Genomic DNA, 25,136 nt, shown 5'->3' with positions numbered 1-25,136 from the left:
AAAAAATATCCTGGTATACAAAATTACAAATTTATATTAAATGTTAATAATGTGATTATAAATATAATTAAAATACTAATAAAATAATTATACTTTATTTGTTTTGTTTGTAATTTATTTAGAATATTTATAATTATTTTTTTATTAATATTAGGATTTATAATATTTACAAATAATTTGGTACATAAATGTATGCTTAAGTGTTTATAATTTATTTATAGATGTAATTAAAATACAGAATAATTATAATTTATTAGTTTTTTTTTATTTTAGAATAATTTATTTATAATTTATCATGTATTATTTTTATTTTTATTTTGTTTTTATTAATATTTATAATTACAATTAAAGTAAAGCAAACTTTTTTTTTTTTTTTTAAATCAGTTATAGTGTCATATTCCAACTTAATGGATGTTCAAAGTTACTTAAAGTTTGCAAAAGAAGTAATTTCTCTGCCTTGTTCCTTGCATTCTCACAGGTTGTGAAGTGCTTCTTGGCCCAGATAACCTCGTCTGCAAACCATGTGAGTTCTTTAGAGAGAGAAAAAAAAGATGTAAAATCCAATTCATCTGCTTTTGTTAGCCAAGCTGTGAAACAGCCTAAACAGGGATCTCAAATGAAGCTGAAACCAACCTTGCTCTTCTTTCTCTTTCTTCCCTGACAGTCTGGAAGCCCAAGACGCTGAATGTTTCTCAGCTCGGATCTAATTTGCATGTTGTGTTTGACCACGCCCCTTCCACATTTGGCTTCACCGTCTACTACCTGTACTACAAGCTCAGACAGGAGGGGCCCTTCAGACTCAAACGCTGCAAACCTGTGAGCATTTTACTTAGTAACTGCATTCATTAACATTTGCATTCATAATTCACCCCAAATGCTCACTCTCATTTCGAGAAGGAGTGTTTCGGGTAACTGTAATTGTTTGCATGAACTTCTGTTAGCTCTGAAGCGTTGCACACACGGTAAGATGTGTCTGGAAGTGAGATGTTGAGGGTTAATGCTTTCAGCGGCGTGTAATACTCTTCCCAGACAGCTGGAATAATATATAATCTTGTCCGCCGAATTGCCGCTCTGGGAAATGGACGTGTTCTGCTGCTTTCCACGCTTTGGTTGTGCTGGAGACGGAAATGTTAAGAGCAGAGAGCTTTTACAGCAGCACTTTGTCACTTAGAAACTGTGATGGGAGTTAGAAGACGGCTATCGGTCTTTCTTTTGGCTAAGGACACATGTATTTTTGGTTCATGACTAGCTCTCTTGAAGGGATAGTTTAGCCAGAAATGGATGTTCTGTCATCATTTACTCACCTTCGTGTCATTCAAATGCATTTGGCTTTCTTTCTTCTGTGAAACACAAAAGAAGTATGTTCATGCTACTCCTTTTCATACAGAGAGCAGATGCTGTTAGGCTAAAAAAATAAAAATAAATAACATAAAAAAATGGAAGACATGACAGGAATTTAAATTAGGGATGACATCATTATTGCTAATAAATTACATTATTATTATTATTATTATTATGATTTGATCATGATAATTATATAATAATAGTAGTAGTTGTAGTAATAATAAAAATAATTATAATTATTATTATTAACAAAAAGACAGTACTACTAGCAATAGTATTTGAAAAGCACATTACAAATAAAATGCATAATAATTATAAAAATGAATATATAATATTAATATAATATCATTGTTGTTTATATAATAGAAAAAAAATATTATTTATGCTATATAATTATTAATTATTCATTTGAATATTTTTTACATAATTATTATGATGAATATTAGTGAAATATTAGTACTTAGTAATTATTGTTTAATAATAATAATGGGATATATATATATATTAATGATAATTATAGTAAATATATTAGTTTTGTAATAATGATAATGTAGTATTATTATTAATAATAATAATATAAATAATAATTGTTATTATTATTATTATTATTATTATTAATATATTATATAATATATATAACTATATATTATATGTAATATATTTATATTATATATAATACATTTATATTATTATTATTATTATTATTATTATTATTTACATTAGATAATACTACTACTACTAGTAATAGTAATTGAGAAAATTGCATTACAAATAAAAAGCATAATAATAATATTTAAAATATTATTATTATTAATATTGGTATTATTACTAGTAGTAGTTTTTATTGATTTTTCTATAAATTAAAAATAATTATAATCATTATTATGTTGCATTTTGTTTGTGATACACTTTTCTCAAGCCCCGCGTGCAATAAGCAATTAAACATTAAATATTAGCACAGTGAAATAAACAACAGGTTAAGTAACTATAGAAAGAAGGCCTCTGGAGGTCACATTCGAAGGCTGCATACGTCATCGAGGCTGTCTCATTTCAGAAAAGCAAGCAGGACACTCAGAATGCGACCTTGTTTCACAGGAATTCGGAGGATGCATGAGGTTTATCCTTCGCTGCTACAGATACCCCACAATTCTTTGCGTCGCAGGAAACAACCGTCGTTTATTTGAAAAATGCTGGCGACGGCAGATGTACACACAAGTGCAGATGTGGTGTTTACAACTTGCCTTAAATCGCCTCCGGTAAAAACCGATAAACTTTGTTCTTAATATCCTCCTTTTTTCTCTCTAACAGATGTCTGTTGTACGTGTGCTGCAGCTAGTGTGAGAGTGCAACGATGCTCTAAATGTGTTGGCATAGCAACGTGATCCTTCCTGTTTCCTTTTCCGCCCGTCCTACGAAGGACGTCTCGTTTAATTCTAGGTTGAGGACACTCCGTATACGCATCCTACAGAGGACTCGACCTCTGAGACACAGCTCATGTGTAAATGTGCACTTTTATGTTATGTCCCTGTACGTCTTTGGCTGAAACAGTCTTGGATCACAAAGCTGGGATTGATTTCATTTAGAGGTTTTATTATTTCAACACCAGCATGAGGTGTTTCATATTTGTGTCATTTTGGAACACGACCTGGTTCTTTTGAACCGTATTATTCACATCTTCTTCCTATTAAAGGGTGTAAAAGCATTGTCCTGACTCTTTTCAGAAGAGCGCAGCGGTCATATCTTAGCCGGGCCGGACAGCATTGTTTGTAGCGATAATAGAAAGAGGTGAAATTTGAGGTGAGCGACGCCACCAACGGGGGATTCCAGAGTTCAGACGCTCTATGGGTCTCTGTGAGATCATCGTTAGCATTTCAGATTCCCACCACTGGTGCATTATAGAAACCCTGTTTTAATGAATAGCATCTATAAACATAAACTACAAGTTTGGAACAGTTTATTTAGCTTTTCCCAGCCTTGTTCTTAAAGTAATGGCACGTAAAGATATTTATTAATATAAAATTTTCAAAGATGGTTCGCTAACAGTGTCCCCTCAGGTCATCCAAGATGTAGATGAGTTTGTTTCTTCATCAGATTTGGAGAAATGTAGCATTGCATCAGTGTCTCAGCAATGGATGCTCTGCAGTGAATGGGTGCCGTCAGAATGAGAGTCTGATAAAAACATCACAATAATCCACACCACTCCAGTCCATCAGTTAACATCTGGAGAAGACAAAAGCTGCATGTTTGTGAGAAATAAATCCATCATTAAGATGCATGTAACTTCAAACAGGCTAAAATACGAGTCCATAATCCATAATAACGCTTCCTCCAGTGAAAAAGTTGTCTCATCTGAATCAGGAGAGAAATCTGCACAGTTTACAAGCCAAAACAGCTCTAAACATATGTTGATGGATTATGATGTGAGAGATAACAGAAGATGGACTTTTTCACTGGAGGAAGCGTTATTATGGATTATGGACTCATATTTGAGATAGAAGCAGTGGATTGTTGAAAACATCTTAATGATGGATTTGTTTCAGCTTTTGTCTTCTCAAGATGTTAACTGATGGACTGGAGTGGTGTGGATTATTGTGATGTTTTTATCAGCTGTTTGGACTCTCATTCTGACGGCACCCATTCACTGCAGAGCATCCATTGCTGAACAAGTGATGCAATGCTACATTTCTCCAAATCTGATGAAGAAACAAACTCATCTACATCTTGAATGGCCTGAGGGTGAGGGAATGTTAAGCAACTATTCCTTTAAAAGTTATTTATTAATGAAGGCCACAAAAAGCTCTTGGTTTATGGAATGACCCAAATATTGTGATTTAATCCATTATATTTTCATTGCATGTAGTTGTGCATAAAATGCATTACACATTTGTTAATAACGTGTCTCTGCTTCCCTTGCAGGAGCAGAATGGCCCCAAAACTACATGCGTTTTACAAGACGTCACTCCAGGAACTTATGCAATAGAGGTTTGAGCGTTATTCATATCATACACTATTAAATGAGTTTCATTGGTAATTTATTGAACAAATTCACTTTCTTATTCCCGCAGCTTCGCGATGACAACAACACGACCAGAAAACAGACGCAGTACCATGTGAGCCAAGGTAAAAAACTGTGAAATTTGTACACTTTGTGCATGTTCAGCATCTGTATTTGCACTGATCAGATGTTGTTTGTGTTTGTTTGCAGTGCATTCTCCGTGGGCCGGACCGATCCGCGCCATGGCCATCACCGTCCCGCTGGTCATCATGTCGGCCTTCGCCACTCTCTTCACCGTCATGTGTCGCAAGAAACAGCAAGGTGCGTGTCTGTCATTAGCAAGGCTTGGGTTTCCTCTCTTTTGTGCGGTATCTGTAAGCCGATCGGTATAATCTGACGGCATTGACGAGGATTAATGCGTGATGGAATCTAAGCGTTTGCGCTCACGCCATTCTGCTGCAGCTCTGCTTGAGCCACACAAAAGAAACCCCTGTAAGCCTGTTAGTGTGTAATGCATCTCACAGAAGCACAACTCACTCGTTACATGTGCGTTTCCGCAGAATAGCTCGCATAGATGTTCAGTTTCCAATGTTTTGGGAACATTTCCTTCACAAAACCTTCTAAAATACCTTCATTTGTGCAGTTAGTGTTATTACTGTAAAATCTGAAAAAATTAAAAAATTGTGTGCAAAGTCGCCGACATGATTTAGTGGCACAAAAAGTCTAGTGTTTCTAGATCAGTGTTATTTTAATATCATTGAGATATTATCGTTTTCATTAATATTTTGAAATCATTGTCCTGTTTTTGTTTTTTCCTTCTAGTTTTAGTTATTTAGTTTTTTTTTATTATTGTTTTGTTATTTAGTTTATTTTATTTATTTATTTAGTACATCAAGTTAATCTAAATGACGATGAGAAATGTTGCTTTGGCAACTCACTGAAATAAAACAAGTTAAAGTTTTTTATACTTTATTTCATTTCTGGTAACAAAATATGTTTTTATAGTTTTAGGTGTAGTCAACTAGCTGAAATATGTTTAAGGTTTTTAATTTTTTTTTAAAGTTTATTTTATTTCAAGTAGCAAATGTTTATTTTTTGTTTTATTTATCTAGCTTCAAGAAAATAAGTTTATGTAATTTTATTACAACAAGTCATTTTTATATATATTTTATTTCAGTTAACATTTTTATGGTTATATTTTAGTCAACAAGTCCACGTTTTTCTTTTCTTTTCTTTTATTTAACATTTATTTCATTTCAAGAAACAAAAATACTTTTTAAATGGTTTCGGTTTTAGTCGACTAGTTAAAATAAAATACATTTTTGGAATATTTTAGTTTGGTTATTTATATTTTATTTCAAGTAATAAAATTGGTTTTAAGGGTTTTAGTCAGTTAGCTGAAATGATTGTATTATTTAATTTCAATTAACAAAATTGATATGGTTTTATTTTTAGTTAATAACAATAAACCTATATATGTTTAGTCGGTAAGATTTTTCTATTAACTAAGTATTTTAAGCTCAAAATAGGGTCATTTTTTGTAAAGGTGGATTGGGGTGATGTAAGACAAAAACATCTGTTGCTCTAACATGGACAAATTAGGCTTTACTTTCAGTCTTACAGTGCTCTAAAAGGAGCTCTCATCATATGGAAACAATAAATGCGCTTTTTTCCCACTTGCAACAAATCTAATTTGATCCTGGTTAGATTCACGTCTCTGATCTGAATTCCTCTGCAGAGAACATCTACTCCCACCTGGACGAGGAGAGCTCAGAGTCTTCATCTCAGACCACGGCGCTGAGCGCAGACAGACCCTGGCCCAGACCCAAGATCTTCATCTGTTACTCCAGCAGAGACTGTCCGAAACACCTCGCCGTCATCCAGAGCTTCGCCTTCTTCCTGCAGGACTTCTGCGGCTGTGAGGTCAGGCTTTACCTTTCTGTGTTTCAAAATCAGATGCACTACTATTCAAAGAAATTAATACTTTTATTCATTGAGGATGCATTAAATTGATCAAAAGTGACAGTAAAGATATTTATAATGTTACAAGGTACTTCACGATGCCATAGAAGATCATTGTTGTCTAAATGGTTCCATAAAGAACCTTTAACATCTGAAGAGCCTTTCTGTTTCACAAAAGCTTCTTTGTGGCGAAAGAAGGCTCTTCAGATTATAAAAAGGTAAGAAAGAGATGGTTCTTTAAAGAACCTTTGACTGAAATGTTCTTCTATGGCATCGCTGTGAAGCACCTTTATTTTTAAGAGTGTATCAAAGAATCCTGAAAAATAAAATTGATCTGTTTCCACAAAAATATGAACTGTTTTCAGCATTAATAATAATCAGAAATGTTTCTTAAGCAGTAAATCAGCATATTAGAGGGATCTCTGAAGGATCATGTGACACTGAAGACTGGAGTAATGATGCTGAAAATACAGCTTTGATCACAGAAATAAATTACGGTTTACTATATATTCCATAGAAAACAGGAATATCTAGATTGCAATAATATTTTAAAATTTTACTGTATTTTTGATAAATTAAATGCAAACTTGGTGAGAGGAAGAGACTTCTTTTAAAAACTTCTTTCTAAACAACTGGTTTGAAATGTGTGCGGATGACGCTCTCTAGTGGCAGAAGAAAGTTGAAAGCTGTTTGATCACTCAAATTATTCCACAGATAGTAATCCAGATGTCTACATGAAATTAGATTTACTTTCCTATTACTTGTTCCTGGTCATGATCTTGGTCATGATCACCAGTGATTGTTATTCCAAAGAACACACTTTACAGCAAGGTTTCATTTGTTAACATTAGTTAGCATGAACTAACTAATACAGTCTTCATTCATCTTAATTATTGTTCATTTCAACATTTACTAGTGCTTGCTTTTTAAAATTAAAAGTTGTATCTTTTCACATTAGTTAATGAACTGTAAACTAACTTGAACAAATTCAATGAACTATTGTTTATTTATTAACTAAGGCCCCTCAGAGGTTTTCCACCAGAATAAAAGCTCTATAGTTAAATGTTTGAAAGTAAAGAAATTAAGACGGCTATTAATATTATTATTGTAATTTAACTGTTGTTGTGTAAAATAAATGTATAATAACAATGACTATTATTATTATTATTTTAAATAATTAGTTTATTTCCTATATTTTAAATAATGATGAAATACAGTTTTTTAAATATTATTATTATTAAATTATTATTACTCTTTTTTTTACAGTACAATAGTTGTATTTTTATTCATCGATTGTTTAATTTTGATAATTTAATCATTAAAATATATGCATAATAATTATCATTAATAAAAACTATATTTACTTAAAATATTATTATTATCATCATCATTAAAAGTGATTATTTTATAGTATTTTATATTAAATAATGATAAAATACAGTATTTTTAATATTATTATTAAATACACTTTTTCTTTTTACATTACAATAGTTATATATTTCTTCATTGATTGTTTAATTTTTTAAATTTTAATAATTACAATACATGAATAATAATAATAATAATAATTATTATTATTATTAATAAAAACTGTATTTTTACTGCTTTTTATTGTAAATGAAAAAATTATATTATTATCATCATCATTAAAAGTTATTATTTTATAGTATTTATTATATTATTACAAATATTTTGAATAAAAATAATTTATATATTATTTAGTCTTATTGAATGGAGAAAAACAGGTTTCTTTTCTTTTTTCTCCAGCTGATGACATGCCTGTTCATGTGTATTTGTGGGAAACTTTGATGCTTTTAACTCATTGAATGCAAAATAAAACTAACTGAACCAGACGTTGTTGAGTCACAGTGCTCTTTATCAAGAGACTTAAGGTCAAGCCACAGTTTAAAAGTCTTTGGCACCTGACTCATTTTCTTTAGGTGTTTGGGATCTGACTCGCTCTGTCTGTGTGTGAATGCTCAGGTGGCGCTGGATCTCTGGGAGCACCTGGAGATCTGTAAGGAGGGTCAGATGTCCTGGCTGAGCCGGCGTCTCGACGAGGCTCACTTCATCATCACCGTCTGCTCCAAAGGCCTGAAGTACTTAGTGGAGAAAAGACACCGTAAAGGCAAAGCCACGTCGAAGGAGAACAACCGAGAACCGACCGCATCCGACTCGGCCGGAAACAGGGACCTGTTCATCGTGGCCACGGCGATGATCGCAGAAAAAATCAAAGAGGTGCATCAGAAATCCTCGGACCTCTCGCGCTTCATGTCGGTGTACTTTGACTACTCTCACGAGAGCGACATCCCGACTACTCTCAACCTGGCGCCCAAATACAAACTAATGGACCAGCTTCCCCAGCTCTTCGCCAGACTCCACTCTTGTCAGCTCAGCCTGACCGACCGCGAGCCGCAGCCGCCCAACGTCAGCAAACGCAACTACTTCCGCAGCAAATCAGGCCGCTCGCTGTACGTGGCCATCTGTAACATGCACCAGCACATCGAGCAGGAGCCCGACTGGTTCGAGAAGCAGCTCATGCCGCCGCCACCACCCAATAAACGCCTCCCTCCTCCAGAGAAGCTGGACTCGGGGCTCGTCCTGAACGAGGTCAAGCTCAAACACCCCTCGGAGAGCGACTGTCCCGTGAGGAGCAATGTCCTGATGCTGCCGGTGGCGCTGAGGCTGGGACTCTCGCTGAGTTTGTCACGGGAGGATCTCGGGGAGGGTTCGTCTCATCATGACACGGGGTCGTCTCGGCCCGACGGATCGGCCAGTCCGGTGGAGATGCCCAGAGACTCGGGGATCTACGACTCGTCTGTGCCGTCCTCAGAGCTTTCCATCCCGCTGATGGACGGACTCTCACCGGACCACGACAACTCGTCTCTGGCTGACAGCGTGTCCTCCTCCTCTGGACTGGGTAGGCATTTAACATGTTTAGTATACAGCGGGTAAAATAAGTATTGAACATGTCACCTTTTTCCTCGTTAAATTTATTTCTAAAGGTGTTGTTGACTTGAAATTTTCACCAGATGTCGGTAACAACCCAAGTAACCCATACATATAAATAAAACAAAACAAACAAGTTCAGAATAGTGCTGTCAAAAGATTAATCGCATCCAAAATAGTTTTGTTTACATAATATTTGTGTGCATACTGTGTATATTTATTATGTATATATAAATACACACTTGTACAGTATATATATTTTTAAAATATTTACATGTATTTACATATATATTTATATAATTTGTTATATAGAAATATATTTAATATACAAATATAAATTTTTTCTTAAATATATTCATGCATGTGTGTGTATTTATTTATATATATATATATATATACATAATAAATTATTTAAATAATAAAATAAAAATATGATTTTGAAATAGATATTTATTATTATTATTGTTGTTAATGAAATAATAAATTACAGTATAGTGTTGTGATTGCAATAGTAATATTTTTAACATTTAAATCATGATAAAGTTTAAATGATTAATTACTATTATTATTAATATTAATAAATATTTTTTTTTATTTTATTTTAAAGTATTGTAGTATGATTGCAATAGTAATGTTTCTTTATTGGTTAGTTAAATTTTAATATTTTAAATAATACTGAAATAAATTTATTCTTAAATCGATAATAATAAGAATACTATTAAGTAATAATAATAATTATTATTATAAATTAGTGCTGTCCAATTATGAATCGCATCCAAATAAATTTTTTCTTTACATAATATGTGTGTACTGTGTATATTTATTATGTGTATATATAGATAAACACACATACAGCATATATTTTGAAAATATTTACATGTATATACATTTATATTGTTATATTATATATAAATACATTTAACATATAAACATACTTTTCTTAAATATATACATTCATGTGTTTGTATTTATATATACATAATAAATATACACAGTATACACGCGCATATTATGTAAACAAAAACTTTTATTTTGGATGCGATTAATCGTTTGACAGCACTAGAATAAATATTATTTTTACAGTGCATTATTATGATTTCAGTAGTAATACATTTTCATCACTTAAATTACTATAACATTTAAATTACTAATTACTATATTATTAGTTATTTCAGAATAGAGGTTTTTGGCATATATATTGACCTTGCATTGACCATATATAAGCCATATATTGACCATGGCATATATATTGTATTTGTGTGTGTGTAGGTGACGAGGAGCCCCCTGCTGTCAGCTCTCTGCACTGCGCAGCTCCCACAAAATGCAAAGCAGAACTTCATCACAACATCCATCAGAGTGAAGGACTCTTAGCCGCTGCCTCCACCTAGTGGCCTTCAGCTGTACTTGCATCGCCACTTTAATTCCTGTACTGGACAAGCTGCCAGTGAGTCTTCAAAATCCCTCATCAGGGAAAATCTTGGACGGATCGGATCTTAAGGGATTGAACATTAAGGTGTCTGCAGGCCTGTGTTTTGTCGAGGCGCTTTTTAACCAAAGTGGTTGTGTACTTAGTATGCAGCCGAGTCTGTGGTGTTACAGCTGTGTGTTACTACAAACTCCACATCATTCAGACCTTCTTGCCTTAAAAGTGCCATGAAGCTGTGGACACGAGTGTGTTGTGCTGAATGTCAGTCATTTTAACATGTAATTTCACTTTTATTTATTGCATTAACGTGCTTCAGTTGTGGGATAGCATGAAAAGCAACAGACGTGTGTAGATTAGCACTTGGTGTTTTTCACATTAGCCCGGGGATCGTTTCACTGAAGCGGTTTGGAGGCGACGCTCGGTTTTAGAAGCATATCAAGAGCTTTTTAATGATTTTAGGCCTTTATTTGTTTTAAATGGATCTTTAAAGTTCAAAAATGTTGACAGCAGCATAAACGGATTAGAATAGGTCTAATGTTTATGACAAAGGGAAGTACAAGCTAATCAAGTGAGATGTGCCATTTTATTAACTTTACGAGTTTTATTTGTGTACTTTGTTTATCCAGGTTTTGTACAGTTTTTTTTTTTTTTAGAATATTAGAAGTGATTTCTACATTATATAAACTTTGTACTGTTTTATAGTACTCTAATGTAGGAGATACGACTTAATAAAACTAAGATTTATATGCATTGTGACGGAGTTATTTGTGAGGTTTCCTGTATTTGAAGTGCAAAAATGCACATGCCTGAAAAATCAGTTCAAATTTTTGTATGCCAGAAATATGCATATAATAATAAGACGTGACTAAAAACTTTAGAGAGACATTATAAGTTATTTTAAGCTAAAAAAAAAAACAGTAACAAGTCATTTTTGTTTACATATATTCAATTTTTTTGTATGCTAGGAATCTAAAAATTAAAACTATATATAAAAGGAAATATTACAAGTAGGTAGGGGGTTAAAAATTCCTCAATAACATTCTAAGTGATTTTTATTTGCATATATTCAGATTATTTTGTGTGCTAGAAATATGCATATAAAATATAAATATATAAAATATTACAAGTAATGAAGAGGTGATTAAACTCACCAGAGTGACATTTTTAAATGATTTATATTTGCATTTATTTTTTTTTGTATGCTAGAAATGTGCAAAATATAAATATATTTATATTTTCATATAGGCATAGGTGGATTGTTTTTGTTGTTGCTAGAAATATACATACATTTTAATAATCTCGTCATTTGTATTTTTTTTTTGTTTATTTTGCATATTTCTATCAGAAAAATCTGCACATATGCAAATATTAATCACTTAATTAGGCTATATATATATATACATATATACATATATACATATATATACATATAAATGTGACCCTGGAGCACAAAACCAGTCGCTGGGGTATATTTGTAGCAATAGCCAAAAATACATTGTATGGGTCAAAATGATTGATTTTTCTTTTATGCCAAAAATCATTAGGATATTAAGTAAAGATCATGTTCCATGAAGATATTTTGTAAATTTAAACTTCATTTTTGATTAGTAATATGCATTGCTAAGAACTTCATTTGAACAACTTTAAAGGTGATTTTCTCAATATTTAGATTTTTTTTGCACCCTCAGATTCCAGATTTTCAAATAGTTGTATCTCAGCCAAATATTGTCCTATCCTAACAACACCATATATCAATGGAAAACTTATTTATCCAGCTTTCAGATTATGTATACATCTCAATTGCGAAAAATTGACACTTATGACTGGTTTTGTGGTCCAGGGTCATATACATACAGTATGCTTTGGTTTAAATACTACAGTTAAACTACGGTTGCTGTTGAAACATGGCTAGTTTTTTCTTCAAACAAATCAAGAATGTCTGGATCTGTAAAATAATGTTACCTGAACTTTTGGTTTGCAAATAATGACAGTGAAATCTGGCCACTGGTCTGCAATAACCTCCAGATTGTGAGGTTTCCCTCTGTTTATGTTGAATATACAGCCATAAACCTGGAAAATGAGTGAGTATTAACTGGCTGCTCCTCTTGAGTTAGGTTAACCTTTTCAGTCAAAAGTAAAGCACTTAAACCTTCCTAGAATCACCACACCTTGATGGACTCTGGAAAACACTTTCAGCTTGTTTCAGCTCCTCGATCCCAAGAATGATCATTTTGTGCACACAAGCCACCCACGGAAATCAGATGACCAACAAAGGGTTAACAACTTCTAGACGCCGAGTGCAAAGTCAAGGAAGTTGTTTTCAAAGACAAAACAGCCATGCAGTTCAGTTTCACAGATAATAGCAGTAAAATGGACGGTTTATGTTAACACAGCATGCAAAAGTGGATCATTTCTATCACTTTCTTGCTGTTCAAACCAGCCTGAAGTGGTTCATGTGCATGATCAGATAGTCTCCACCTGGCTTAAACTCATCAGACTGGTTTGGATTGATTGTTTCAGGCGCTCCAAACCAGTCTACGCCATCTAAAACCAGCAAGCTGTTTTTCTCCAGCAGGAATCATTCCTCAAGTCTTTTTCAGCAGGAGATATTATGGACCACTCAGCATTGGGTGCTGGTGCATGCAGCTGGTCTGGTCATGTGACATGGCAGATGATATAAACACATCAATGCAGCTGCAGTGAAGAACGTGAGAATATATCATGGATTTTCTGGGATGTTTGCGATGGAAAAGCTTTGCATCTCTTCTAGTTTTTTGATGAGTCTGTGAATCTAACTGAAGTGTGAGCATCTGTCTGTCAGCAGGATGCAGAAACCTGAGAAGCTCTTTTGCAGCAGATAAATAGAGGTGTGTTAAACCGTCTGGAATTGAATGTTTCCACCCTTATACTGATACACCCAGATGATTTTTGGCTTTGCTTTTGTTCCCACAGATCCACAAGCTGCCGAGATGGTTTGCATAATCACTCTTTTTGCATCCGTTTTCTCAGCTTTTATTGTCTCAGGAGACAGTGTGGAGCTAAATTACAACCATGATGTCATGAATGTGGCAGACTTTGCCATGGATGTCCACAATCGCATGAGTAGCTATCCGTTCGCCTTTAAAGTGGTGGATATCTTGTCAGACACAGCTCAGGTAACATGTATCTTGTTAATCATACAACAAATAACATACAGCTCCTTTAATCTGATGCATCTAATATGATATTGTGTCTGTTGCAGCTCTATCCTCCTGCACGGGTTAAATACATGCTACAGATACAAGCTGCGCAGACGGTCTGCGAGAATCACGCCAGTGTGAATGTGACAGACTGTGCTGTACAGTCTAATGCAGAGGTGAGAAATGCTTTTAATATTAGCTAATGTTAGATTAGATTAGAGTTGGTATTTTCTTATGTATTGTGAGAGATGCATTTAATTATATTTTCAGATGAGTGAAGAGTACTAGTACATATATCTATAATTTTCTGGTTCTGCATTTATACGTTAGGTGTATGTAGTTTGCACCCCAGTTGAAGTGTCTGTGTGTGTATATTTAAAAAATATTTTGAATTGAATTTACATGCATTTTTTTTTTTAGTTAAATATGAATATTTAAATAGATATATCTATATTCACAGAGTTCTTACAACTATTAAATTCTGGTTATGCACATATTTTAGGCATATGCAATTTGCTCATACTAATATAAAATATTTGCATATAAAATAAAATGATTTGCATGTTATTGAAAACTTTAAATGAATTGAACTAATCCAAAATCATTTTTACATACATTTTTATTATAATGTGAATATATACAATACATACTATATACGCATGTTTCCTGACAAATAACGTAATTTAATTCACTGATGTTTTGTTGTTTGTGTGTTTTCTCAGGTCATGACCTGTTCCTTCTCTGTCTTTGCGGTGCCAGGAAATGATTATATCCCCAAACGACTGCTGTCGCATCATTGTGCCTGAAAATTATGCTGGAGATGATTTCTAATGGTGAAATGTTGTCAGCAATACGTGCTTTGTTAATGTGTGCCTCATTATATACTATATGGCATATTAATGTGCATAACTGTCTTATATATTTTTTTATCATTTCATAAACTGTAATTTTCAAGTTATACTTAATAGCCTGTATTTCTAGATCTTTGAGTCAGGTGGATTTAGTCTTGTGTCAGAAAATAAATAATTAAGCAAATGAATTGTAATCCTTGAATCTTTTGGTTTCTTTAACTGTGTTTTAATGATTTAACATATTTGTATTTTATCAGGATAATAATACAGAAATTGTTGGCATTTCAAAAAGACTTGTCTATGTTTAATATTCAACTAGCAGTTTATGGTTAAGGAAGACATGAGGTGAGAAATGATGATATCATATTAATTTTTGGATGAACTATTTCTTTTAAAATGACGCAGTGACACTTCTCTTCTATGACTTTTATTTTGTAATGAGTGAAGTTCACTTTCACTCTGAAGCAGTGAGTTTAGCTGCTGTCTGTCAGATGCTGTGTTGCTCGTATCAGGAGAGGTTTCAACACGTCAGGTGAGACTTATGTTTTTACAGCATTTAGCTTTATTATGCAATAATTGTCATTTAAACAAGAAAAGCAAAGTGTTTTAAATCAGATTTTTAAATATGTTGTAAATGGCAGTTTTCTGATGCTGTATCATTAGGCCACTGAAAGTGTAAAAAGCGCTTTTGTTCTTCAAGGATTATTGTTATTATTATTATTATTTTCAATGTTTTGGATGTTCTTCGTTGATTGCAAAACTTGTCTTTTAGATATGGGTGTGGCGGGGGTCCTGTAGTACCCCTTTTCATTTAAATAAACATTACACATATGTGTACCTATATGTACCAAACTTGTTACTACTTTTATTCCTGCCATACCATGTTGAATTTGCCAAAACATTGAATATATTAAATTGTGAATGAATGTTTGATCTTTTAAATGGTTTGTTTGTGATGAGGTGAAATTGATGGTAAAAACAGGAAACGAGAAGTATCTGTTCTACTTCACCACAAACTGGAAGTGGCCAAGACCTCAGTATATCATCAGGACCCACAGGTATTAATTTTGTGCTCTCTGATATGTTTTTTTTTTTTTAATTCTCAAAAATTCTCTTTCTATTGAAGAAAAAGCCACCTACTTTTTGGATGACCTGAGGGTGAGTAAATTAACAGCAAATTTTAATTTTGGCTAAACTATCCCTAAACAATTACAAACTAGTAAGAGCGTTTCTCAGAACAGTTTGCACAAAAAGCACCACACAATGGATTACCCGCAAAAGCCTGTAATTGGCTTAAAATCCTTAGTTCATCTTTCAAAATTAAGTATTGATATCAGTAAACAAATCAGTGCCATCAGAATGACAATTTCTTGTTATCGTTCACAAACAAGATAGGCAGAATGTTTGGCATGTTGTCAGTATAATAGTACACTCTATCAGTATTTTCAGATGTAAACTATGGCTACGATGATGACAGTGATTGAAAATGCATAAGACTGCACTTTCCCTGTATGGCATATATCTATAACAGTACAAATTAACACATTATGTGGGACACTGATTGCAAGAGGATTCAGTTACATGTTTACTGGTGGTCTGACAACTAATTACACTACAATGTCATTGCAATATATAAAATAAAAAGATAAGATTTTACATACATAGCCTACGCTGTATGAATATTTGTGATATCTGTAAGATGCAAGTGTACTGTGCTACTGTACCCTTTTGACATTAAATATTTACTTAAAATATTTAGTTAATATTTCAAATTTAACAACACATTTGCATGTTTACAGTTCTCTGAAGACGGTCACACATGCAGGTAAACAAAATATATTTTTATTTATTTTATGGTGGGGATCCACTGCTCTGCACATTTTGTATGTCTCTCTTATCTGAGACACTTAGGCACTGAAGTTTACATGACAATGATGTACAAAAAACAGAATTTTTTTCCCTTTGTTTTTAGAAAATTTTGCAACAGTGTCAAAGTGAACCCCGTTCACACAGCTCTGTAAAAACAACTAAAAATGTTTTAATATGCGTGCCAAGCCAGTAGTTTGCAATGCCACTTTATAAAAAAACACTGCACATGTAATATGCATGCACATGACATCATCGTTTTCACAAATTCACATTTTTGTAGTTTACAAGGAGACAATGGTATTTGTAATGGTATTGGTTTTAAAAACTTTGTGATTTCGGACACAACCCTTGGTTATTAAAAGTCCAAAAATAGAGTTAAAAAACAGGAGGAAAAACCTTTTAAAGAAAGAAAGAAAGAAAGGAATGCATTTTCAGCTTGTATTTGTATTTAATTTTAAAATTTGAGTCGAGGGTTATTTCCTGCAACATCCTTGAGTTTAAGGGAAACATAAGGGTGCCATGTTTCTGTCCAGAGATACGTTTTCTCAATTTCTATATTTTGATTCTTATTTATTTGGTTTCTTTTTTGCTGTTTTCTCATTTACTGTGTCCGAATTTGTTTCGATAGTAACTCATTATGTTCCTTTCCTTTAAATGGAAGTTTACTGCCTCATTTAGTTTGTGTAATTACAGGCCAAAGATATCTTCTAAAAATCCAAATTGTGAACTTTTGCGTGAATCACCAGATCATGGGCCCAAATGGAGGACCAGCTTCACCATCATTTAGAAGTTTTAAGCTATGAAGGCTTTGAAGGCCGCAGGGCCCCTGGCTCAACTGGCCTGCATGCAGCAAACAAAACTCACTGGATTATTACAAAGACTGCTCGATCCTGCAGGTTTGCACTACACAACATCAGAAAGATCAGGCCCTTTCTGACAGAGCATTCTGCACAACTTCTTGTCCAGGCCCTTGTCGTTTCTAGACTGGACTACTGCAATGCTCTTCTGGCTGGTCTGCCATCAAACACAATCAAACCTCTTCAAATGATTCAGAATGCAGCGGCACGACTGATCTTCAACGAGCCCTAAAGAGCGCATGTTACACCTCTCTTCATCTCCTTGCACTGGCTACCAGTGGCAGCTCGCATCCAGTTCAAGACACTGATGTTTGCATACAGAACGACCACAGGCTCAGCACCCTCCTACTTCCACTCACTATTACGAACCTACATCCCCTCCAGAAGTTTGAGATCTGATAGTGAGCGACGCCTTGTGGTACCATCACAGAGAGGCTCAAAATCACTCTCCAGAACATTCTCGTTCACCATTCCTGGCTGGTGGAATAATCTTCCCACCCCTCTCCGGAATGCCGGATCCCTGTCAATCTTCAAGAAACATCTGAAAACTCATCTCTTTCGTCAGTACTTGACTTCAAAAAACAAAAAAAAAACAAACAAAAAAACAACTTAATCTTTCCCTCTATCCTTCTCTCTTTCTCTCTGCTTACTAGCTTGTACTTATTTGAACAATGACTGAGACTTTTAATAACAGACTGTTACGAGCACTTCCTCTGTCTGATTTCCTCTTCAAGATTAATCGCTTTTTGTATTCCCCAATTGTAAGTCGCTTTGGATAAAAGTGTCTGCCAAATGACTAAATGTAAATTAATGGCTAAATGAATGTTTGGAAATGTGAACTGATATTTCCTACTGACACACTACAGCAAAAGATAGAAATAACTGACTTAAAACCATTTTTTGTTGGTGAAAATACTAAAGACTTTTACATTAAAACTGGTAGTGTGAATTGCAAACATGCAAATGTTTCAAATTATTTTTAGTTTTTATGTTTGTTTGTTTCTTTCTTTTTGAAGACGCTGTGGCTCCGCTCTCAGAGCTGAATAGTTCTACTGGGTTGGATTCTGTCTGGGAAGAGTTCAACCGGAAACACCATCTTCAATCATGATATATTTTCAATAGGAAGCACACAAAAGTGTGCAAGCCATACTGTTTTGGAAAATGGCAGATCAATAACTGTGTTGGACACTCCAGGCAATGGTGGAAGCATTTCTCATCTAAAGTCAACCCAGAATACGCACGGGATGCAATCCTGGAGACTGTAGGCCAATCGCAACATATGCAGTTCCTTCACGCAATGATCTTGGTGATTCCTGTTGATACTTCATTCAAGACTGAACAGAAAAGAATCATTAAAGAGTACATGGCCACTTTTGGAGAAGATGTCTGGAAACACACCATAGTTCTGTTCACATGGGTCGACAGATTTCCTCCATCTCAATCGAGCAGCACATTGAGAGTGAAGGTGAAGCTCTTCAGTGGCTGATTCAGAAATGCAGGAACAGATATCACGTCTTTGACAACACAAACAAGAATAACTGAGATCAAGTCACAGAGTTGCTCCAGAAGATTGATGAGATGGTGGCAGACAACAGTCTGTTCTGCCTCAACCCCCAATGAGCTCCAGAAGATTGATGAGACGTTCTGTTCAGCCTCAACCCTCAATATATACAATATATAGTATATTGTATTCGACACAAGCTCCTCTGACTTCTGCTGCTGCACAGATTCCATTTTTGGGAATCCTCTTTCCGGCTTCGTCTTCGTGACCTTCCACATATTTTTCATCTCGAGCAAACTTGCCTTCTGTATAGGCACTTCCAGGTCTGTCATACGTGTCATTTATGTTTGTGGTATCGACTATATCAGCATCACCTGATGAAGGTTTCACACTTGGTTTTCCTTTCTGTGGCTGTTTAGCACAAAGTATATCATATTCTTCATCCGCAAACAAAACAAATGAACTTTAACGCAGTAACGCTTTGTTTGAATTTATACCATTTTACACTAAACATTAGAACATGTGACAAGTACTTAGCCTTGCAAACTGTAATTTCTGTATTTGTTGTGATCTTCTTACACAAACTTCTACACAACATAATTGTTCAAAAGGCCTAAAAGAAAGAAAACATCTGCATCTTCAAAATATCTTAGTAATAATATGCATTATAGTCAGTGTTGGGAGTAACGCGTTACAGAAGTAATGCATTACAGTAACGGATTACTTTTTGCTGTAACGCAGTAGTGTAAGGCATTACTAATCAATTTTCAATAATATTTTACTCGGTACATGTTCAGTAACGCTTGCGTTACAACACACTTTTAGCCCAAAATGTAATTGTTCGAAGAAAAACAGCAAGACCGCGAGACATTAACGAATCAAAAATGCAGTAAGTTCTATCTCCTGTTCGTGGTCAGTCAGTAGCCGCGTGTGGTATCCAAGTTTGTAGTGCTGTCAATCTATTTAAAACAACTAATTAATCCCTCTTTTTTGGTAATTAATTGTGATTAAACACACAATGCAGTTTGAGATATATTTATGATGCATACTTATGATGCATAGATGACAGATTTTACTGAAAAAATAAATAAAAATTCAACACACACACTTGTTGATAAAATAATATTGTCTAATTACTGCTAATGATGAAGCTCAATATAGCCTATAGCTTACTGTAATCAATTTTATGCTTTTTAGAGCATTAGTGATTGTGGTGAAACAGCGAGGTAGACAGCATTACAGCACCATTAGACTAAGTGATGTGAAACTGAAAGATACTGTTTCAGATGCATGACTGATAAAGATGTTGGGAAGTGCAATGGTACACCCTGAGTGACTCTTGATAGCCTATGTTAATGATTATTATCTCACTCGAGGGTTTTCAAACAAAGAGCTGTGTCTGGTCTCTACTGCCACTCCCTAACAGAAAAGGGAAAAGACCTGCAGTGCATTTATGGCAAGCTGATTTAACATTTAATCCTTAAAATGAACGTATATACAGTATTTTCATGCTACTAGTGAACTACTTAATTACTACTAGTATATTCCATTACTTATTCAGCCTATACTAGTTCTTATTCTTCAGGTGCTAGTGCCTTTAATATACTAGTACTTATTACATAGTAGTTCTTGTTCATTAGATACTAGTACTTAATTCAATATTGATTACCTAATTAGAACAACAACTGAAGACATGAAAGGAAACAGGCCAAATGTGTCAAATTGACAGTCAAGGAAATACGTTTAGATCTGTGTATTTCAGAATATTGTTGATTGCTTTAAATGAAAATACATGGAAGTAATTTCTAAAGCATTATGGCATTACCAAGCAATTGGTTCATTTGATTTTAAAATTTGAAAAGCTTCATTTCTTCATCAATAGTTATGAATGACCTCCTTCAGATTGAATCGCCTGAACCCACTCATGCATATCTTTTGTAAATTCATATAGAAAGACAAACACAGCTTTTTTCTTATAGAATTTTTTTTTCAGTGTAAACTGTATAAATGGAAAAGGACTGATATCAATGGTCTACGGAAAGTCCTCTGAACACATTATAACAGTTACACTGGGAATGACAGTGCTGAGGAGAAAAGCAATACATATTCGATTCAAGTTTATTGTATAGCACTTTTCACAATACATATTCAAAGCAGCTTTACTGATAATTCTTGATTCAATGTTAAAGTTACTGTAGGAAGTTATCAACCTCCAGTTTAGTCAACCTGGTTTCATAAAAATACGTACTTCTGTGCACTTTCTGTGCGACACCGTTTTACGTACCTTACTGCACGTTTCGCCGCAGTTTCAAAGAGAAATGTCCACTGAGTGGAGCTAAAACACAGGTTAAATACGTGAACCCTGGCACGTTTTTATTATGTTGATATAGGTACGTACTGCGGCGGTTCAGAATTCAAATATCCGGGGTCTGTCCCTAAAAGTTAATGCTCTATCATGTTGGAAATATGTCCTACACCAAACCCAACCCTAAACCTACCTGATAGTGTTAACAAATGCAAAACTGTTATAAAAACGTATTTGTTGATGCAACCGTGCCACTTCCTTTTATACAGATTTGAACTGTTTTATCGAACCATAGTTACAAGGGATTCGAACCGGAGCTCCTCGCCTTCTGAGTACAGGTCTGTACTCCGTGAGCTACCGAACAAACTTACCGTCTATGAAAACCCATAGATACGAGACTGGATATGTGCGATGCTAACATTCAGAAGCATCCGTTTTCAAATCTCCCAGCATATTAATATTGTTTTGAAGTTGTAACATGATATTCTTAAAGTAACTGTGCGAAAAATACGCTTTATTAATCAAAACTCTGTAAATTTGTGTGAAAAGGAGTAAAAGGTGTCGGAGTTTTACTGCCTCTAGTGTTTGTTTCTTTAGGAAACTGTAACTGCAGTAATATGTAGTTATTGGTATGTATTTCATGTCTTGCTTAAAAGTGCACCCAGGTACGTAAATGCCATGAGACTAGGTTGAGTTTAGTTAACATCATGCGTTCAGTTAAGCAGACACAAAACATATGTTAGGCAGGAATTACTCATGCTCATAATGATTGCAATATAAGGATAATATTTGACAGTTTTGTATGTTGATCCCAAGTTGACATCATCTCTCAAGTCTTCGTAATTGTTGGCGTTGCCTGAAATCTTTGCAAAGGTTGGATCCAAACTGGAGTTTCACAATCTTCATTAACATACCTGCATAACCAAATACAAATATTACTTCTTAAATGAAATAAACATCTCAACAATTGTAGAATTATACAATCTAAAATAAAACATGATGTTTTCATATTGTTAAAGTATAATTTTGTGTACTTATAGCTCAACAACAATACTAATTCTGCATTAAAAGTATTTTCTGTTCTCGACTTAATGGTTTGGTAGTAAAATGTTACATATAAATTTATTTAAAGGTGATTATTACCTGTCTGATTACATGACTGAACATGATGCTTCGTTGCCTAGAACAGACACACTTGTTTTTTTACCAATTGTGAATCCGGTTCCCAAGAATTTGGCCTCCACCCCGTCCAGACCAACGGATGCACCCGTGTCAAATCCTAGTCCCACTTTCACACCAACTGGACCGGCTTTAGCTGATGCACTGGCGATTTCAGCCCGAGCCATTGCTCCAGCTCCAACTCCACTGACTTCAGCACCAGCTGAGGCGTTTGGGCCTTTGGCTTCTGCCTCAAATACACTGTATTCAGCACGAGCTCGTCCAACTCCTGCTGCTGCATATACTCCAGTTTTGGGAATACTCTTTCCTTCTTCATCATATGATCCAGCTCGAGCATAGGTGCCTGCTGTATGGGCACTTGCTGCTCTGTCATAAATGTCAGATATGTCTGGTGTATCGACTATATCATCAGGACCTGAAAAACAAAACACTTTATATGAATTTATACCATTTTACACTAAACATTAGAACATTGTTTATGTGACAAGTTAGTTTTACTCAACCTTGCAAACTATAATTTCTGCATTTGCTGTGATTAATTCTGAGTTTTAGTTTGCCTAGCACAATCTTCTACACAACATAGCTCTAATTGTTCAAAAGGACCTAAAAGAAAGAAAACATCTGCGTCTTAATAATATCTTAGTAATAATATGCATTATAGTGCTGTCAATCGATTTAAAATAACTAATTAGTCCCTTTTTTTTGTAATTAACTGTGATTAAACACATTATAAAGTTTGTGATATGTTTTTATATTGTAGGCTAATACATATTTTCACAATGAATCTCTAAATGAATATATATATATATATATATGAATCCTTGTTTTAAATAGCCTGATTGTATAAAGTCTGTGTGAACTGAAAGTGAAACTAAATATTGATTAGAGGGTGGTGTTTTATTTTAGTGCATCTCTCACTCGCAGCAAACTAATGTTTTGAGGGGTGTGGTTAAGGATTTTCTGCCCAAGCCGTCAAACTGACGCCCATCAGAGAAGGAATGGCATTCAGGAGCGGCAACACATGTTCAGATTCTGATTAAAGATGACCAAAACCATTTTTTCTTTCTTTCGGTGGATTAACTTGAGTGTTCACCTCAAGACAATATGCGCTAACAAATTAATTAGTGTCAATTTTGATTTCTTATATGAATGAAGTTTCACTGATAGCCTACCAATCCTGCTACAGATGTCTCTATTTAATAGATTTTTTTTTCAATTTCTGTGAATGAGTAATTATAGTCATTCAACATTAACTGAAAGCCATTTTTTAACTTATAATTTAAGTGTATAATAATAAGCTGTATGGGCATTCATTCCTCTGTCTTTCACTCTCTCTCTCTCTCTCATAGTCAAAGGATGCCAGGAAAAAACAGATGCTGCATTAACTAGTCTACATTAGGTTAAATATTTTTTAATGACTTTATTAATTGCAGACATTAAAGTGTTATTTTTAACAGCCCTAATAATATTTTTATGATAATATATTTAAAAGTACAAATCACGCCCCCAACAAGGGTCATCCCAGTCAGTCAGAAAATGAAACATTTAGAAACAATACATAAATAACAAAACACTTAAATGTATTTTTTAAATGTTAGTAAATATAGATTATTAAAATGCACTTACCATTATCGTATTGTCCATCGTAGGTTAAATGTGAGTTTTTGCCAGACATTTGTGGGTGTCAGTAGTTTGTAATTCTCAGGAGGTGTTTGATGGAGGGTCGCGGGTGGAGCTGTGTCTCGGTCAGTACCGCTGCTCCTTATATAGCAGGACGAACTGAAAGTGAAAGCGAGATGATCATTGATGCAAAGATGACATTGATTTTACTGGAAAAATAAAAGCAAGTCACACTTGGGTTGAGGATGGCGTATTTTATAACAGGTCTATTCTTTTATACTGTTTATTTACTAATCAAATTGCTACTCCATAGCAATCACATAAAACGAGATGACCCTGTGGTTGGGGACCTCTGCTCTAGTTTCACTTAAGTGATGTGAAACTGGAGGATACAAACATACGCTATTTCAAATTCATGACTGATAAAGGTGTCAGGAAATGTATTGGTACACCCTGAGCGTCTCTTGATGTATTATTGATTCTAACTCAAGGGGTTTTCAAAGAAGGAGCTGTGTCTGGTCAGTCCTGCCACTCCCTATCTATGCAGACAGGGCATCAGCTGAAAGTGAAACAGAAAAGGGAAAAGACCTGCAGTGCGTTTATGGCAAGTTTTTAACATTTAATTCTTAACCCCCCGGTTTCACAAACAAGGCTTAAGCCTAGTCCTAGACTAAAATGTAAGTCTGAGCTGTTTCATCTGACAGAAACTTGACTGATCTTAAAATATATCAGTGCCTTTGTTTTATTTATAGATGCACAGCAGTAATGTTTTTTTCTAAGGCACGTTTCTAAAAACTACTTAAATGTCCTAATTAAACTATGACCTAATCCTGGTTTAGTCTAAGCCCTGTCTGTGAAACCGGGCCCAAATGTACTGGTATATTTTGAAGCTACTAGTATACTACTTAATTACTAGTATTCCATCAAGTAGGCTACTAGTACTTATTCACTGGTTACTAGTGCTTATTCTTCAGGTGCTAGATACTAGTTCTTATTGCATAGTAGTTCTTGTTCATTAGACACTAGTACTGTCACGTTTCTCAGGCGAGGTGCCAGGAGACGAGGAGCCGCATGAGTAACCTCAAAGTCTTTAATGAAC

General features: G+C 34.4%; 2 protein-coding genes across 2 annotated transcripts in view; both read left to right on the top strand.

The window, feature by feature from the left end:
- LOC306855453 (interleukin-17 receptor D) overlaps positions 1-11,433 on the top strand; it is a 43,192-nt gene extending 31,759 nt beyond the window's left edge. The window contains exons 6-13 of the mRNA XM_079394190.1: positions 479-523; positions 665-816; positions 4,261-4,326; positions 4,410-4,464; positions 4,550-4,660; positions 6,078-6,262; positions 8,285-9,221; positions 10,520-11,433. Of these exons, the coding sequence (XP_079250316.1) occupies positions 479-523; positions 665-816; positions 4,261-4,326; positions 4,410-4,464; positions 4,550-4,660; positions 6,078-6,262; positions 8,285-9,221; positions 10,520-10,638 (1,670 nt within the window). The 3' untranslated portion in view covers positions 10,639-11,433. The remainder of the gene's footprint in view (positions 1-478; positions 524-664; positions 817-4,260; positions 4,327-4,409; positions 4,465-4,549; positions 4,661-6,077; positions 6,263-8,284; positions 9,222-10,519) is intronic.
- A 1,524-nt stretch (positions 11,434-12,957) lies between these two features.
- Positions 12,958-15,552, top strand: LOC306855139 (cystatin-2-like). The gene is made up of 4 exons (XM_079393596.1): positions 12,958-13,543; positions 13,629-13,831; positions 13,918-14,031; positions 14,578-15,552. The coding sequence occupies exons 2-4, from the start codon at positions 13,646-13,648 to the stop codon at positions 14,659-14,661; spliced, it is 384 nt and encodes a 127-aa protein (XP_079249722.1). The 5' UTR covers positions 12,958-13,543; positions 13,629-13,645; the 3' UTR covers positions 14,662-15,552.
- The last annotated feature ends 9,584 nt before the right edge of the window (positions 15,553-25,136 follow it).

Source organism: Barbus barbus, assembly GCF_936440315.1.
Source record: "Barbus barbus genome assembly, chromosome: 35".
Lineage (NCBI taxonomy): Eukaryota > Metazoa > Chordata > Actinopteri > Cypriniformes > Cyprinidae > Barbus > Barbus barbus.
This window is presented reverse-complemented; position numbering and strand designations above follow the sequence as displayed.

What these genes read in the sequence shown, in the direction of transcription:
- LOC306855139 (XM_079393596.1), top strand. Translation starts at nt 13,646, where the DNA reads ATGGTTTGCATAATCACTCTTTTTGCATCCGTTTTCTCAGCTTTTATT. An exon ending in TCTTGTCAGACACAGCTCAG is followed by an intron (nt 13,832 to 13,917) that starts GTAACATGTATC and finishes TGTCTGTTGCAG; the next exon opens with CTCTATCCTCCTGCACGGGT. An exon ending in CTGTACAGTCTAATGCAGAG is followed by an intron (nt 14,032 to 14,577) that starts GTGAGAAATGCT and finishes GTGTTTTCTCAG; the next exon opens with GTCATGACCTGTTCCTTCTC.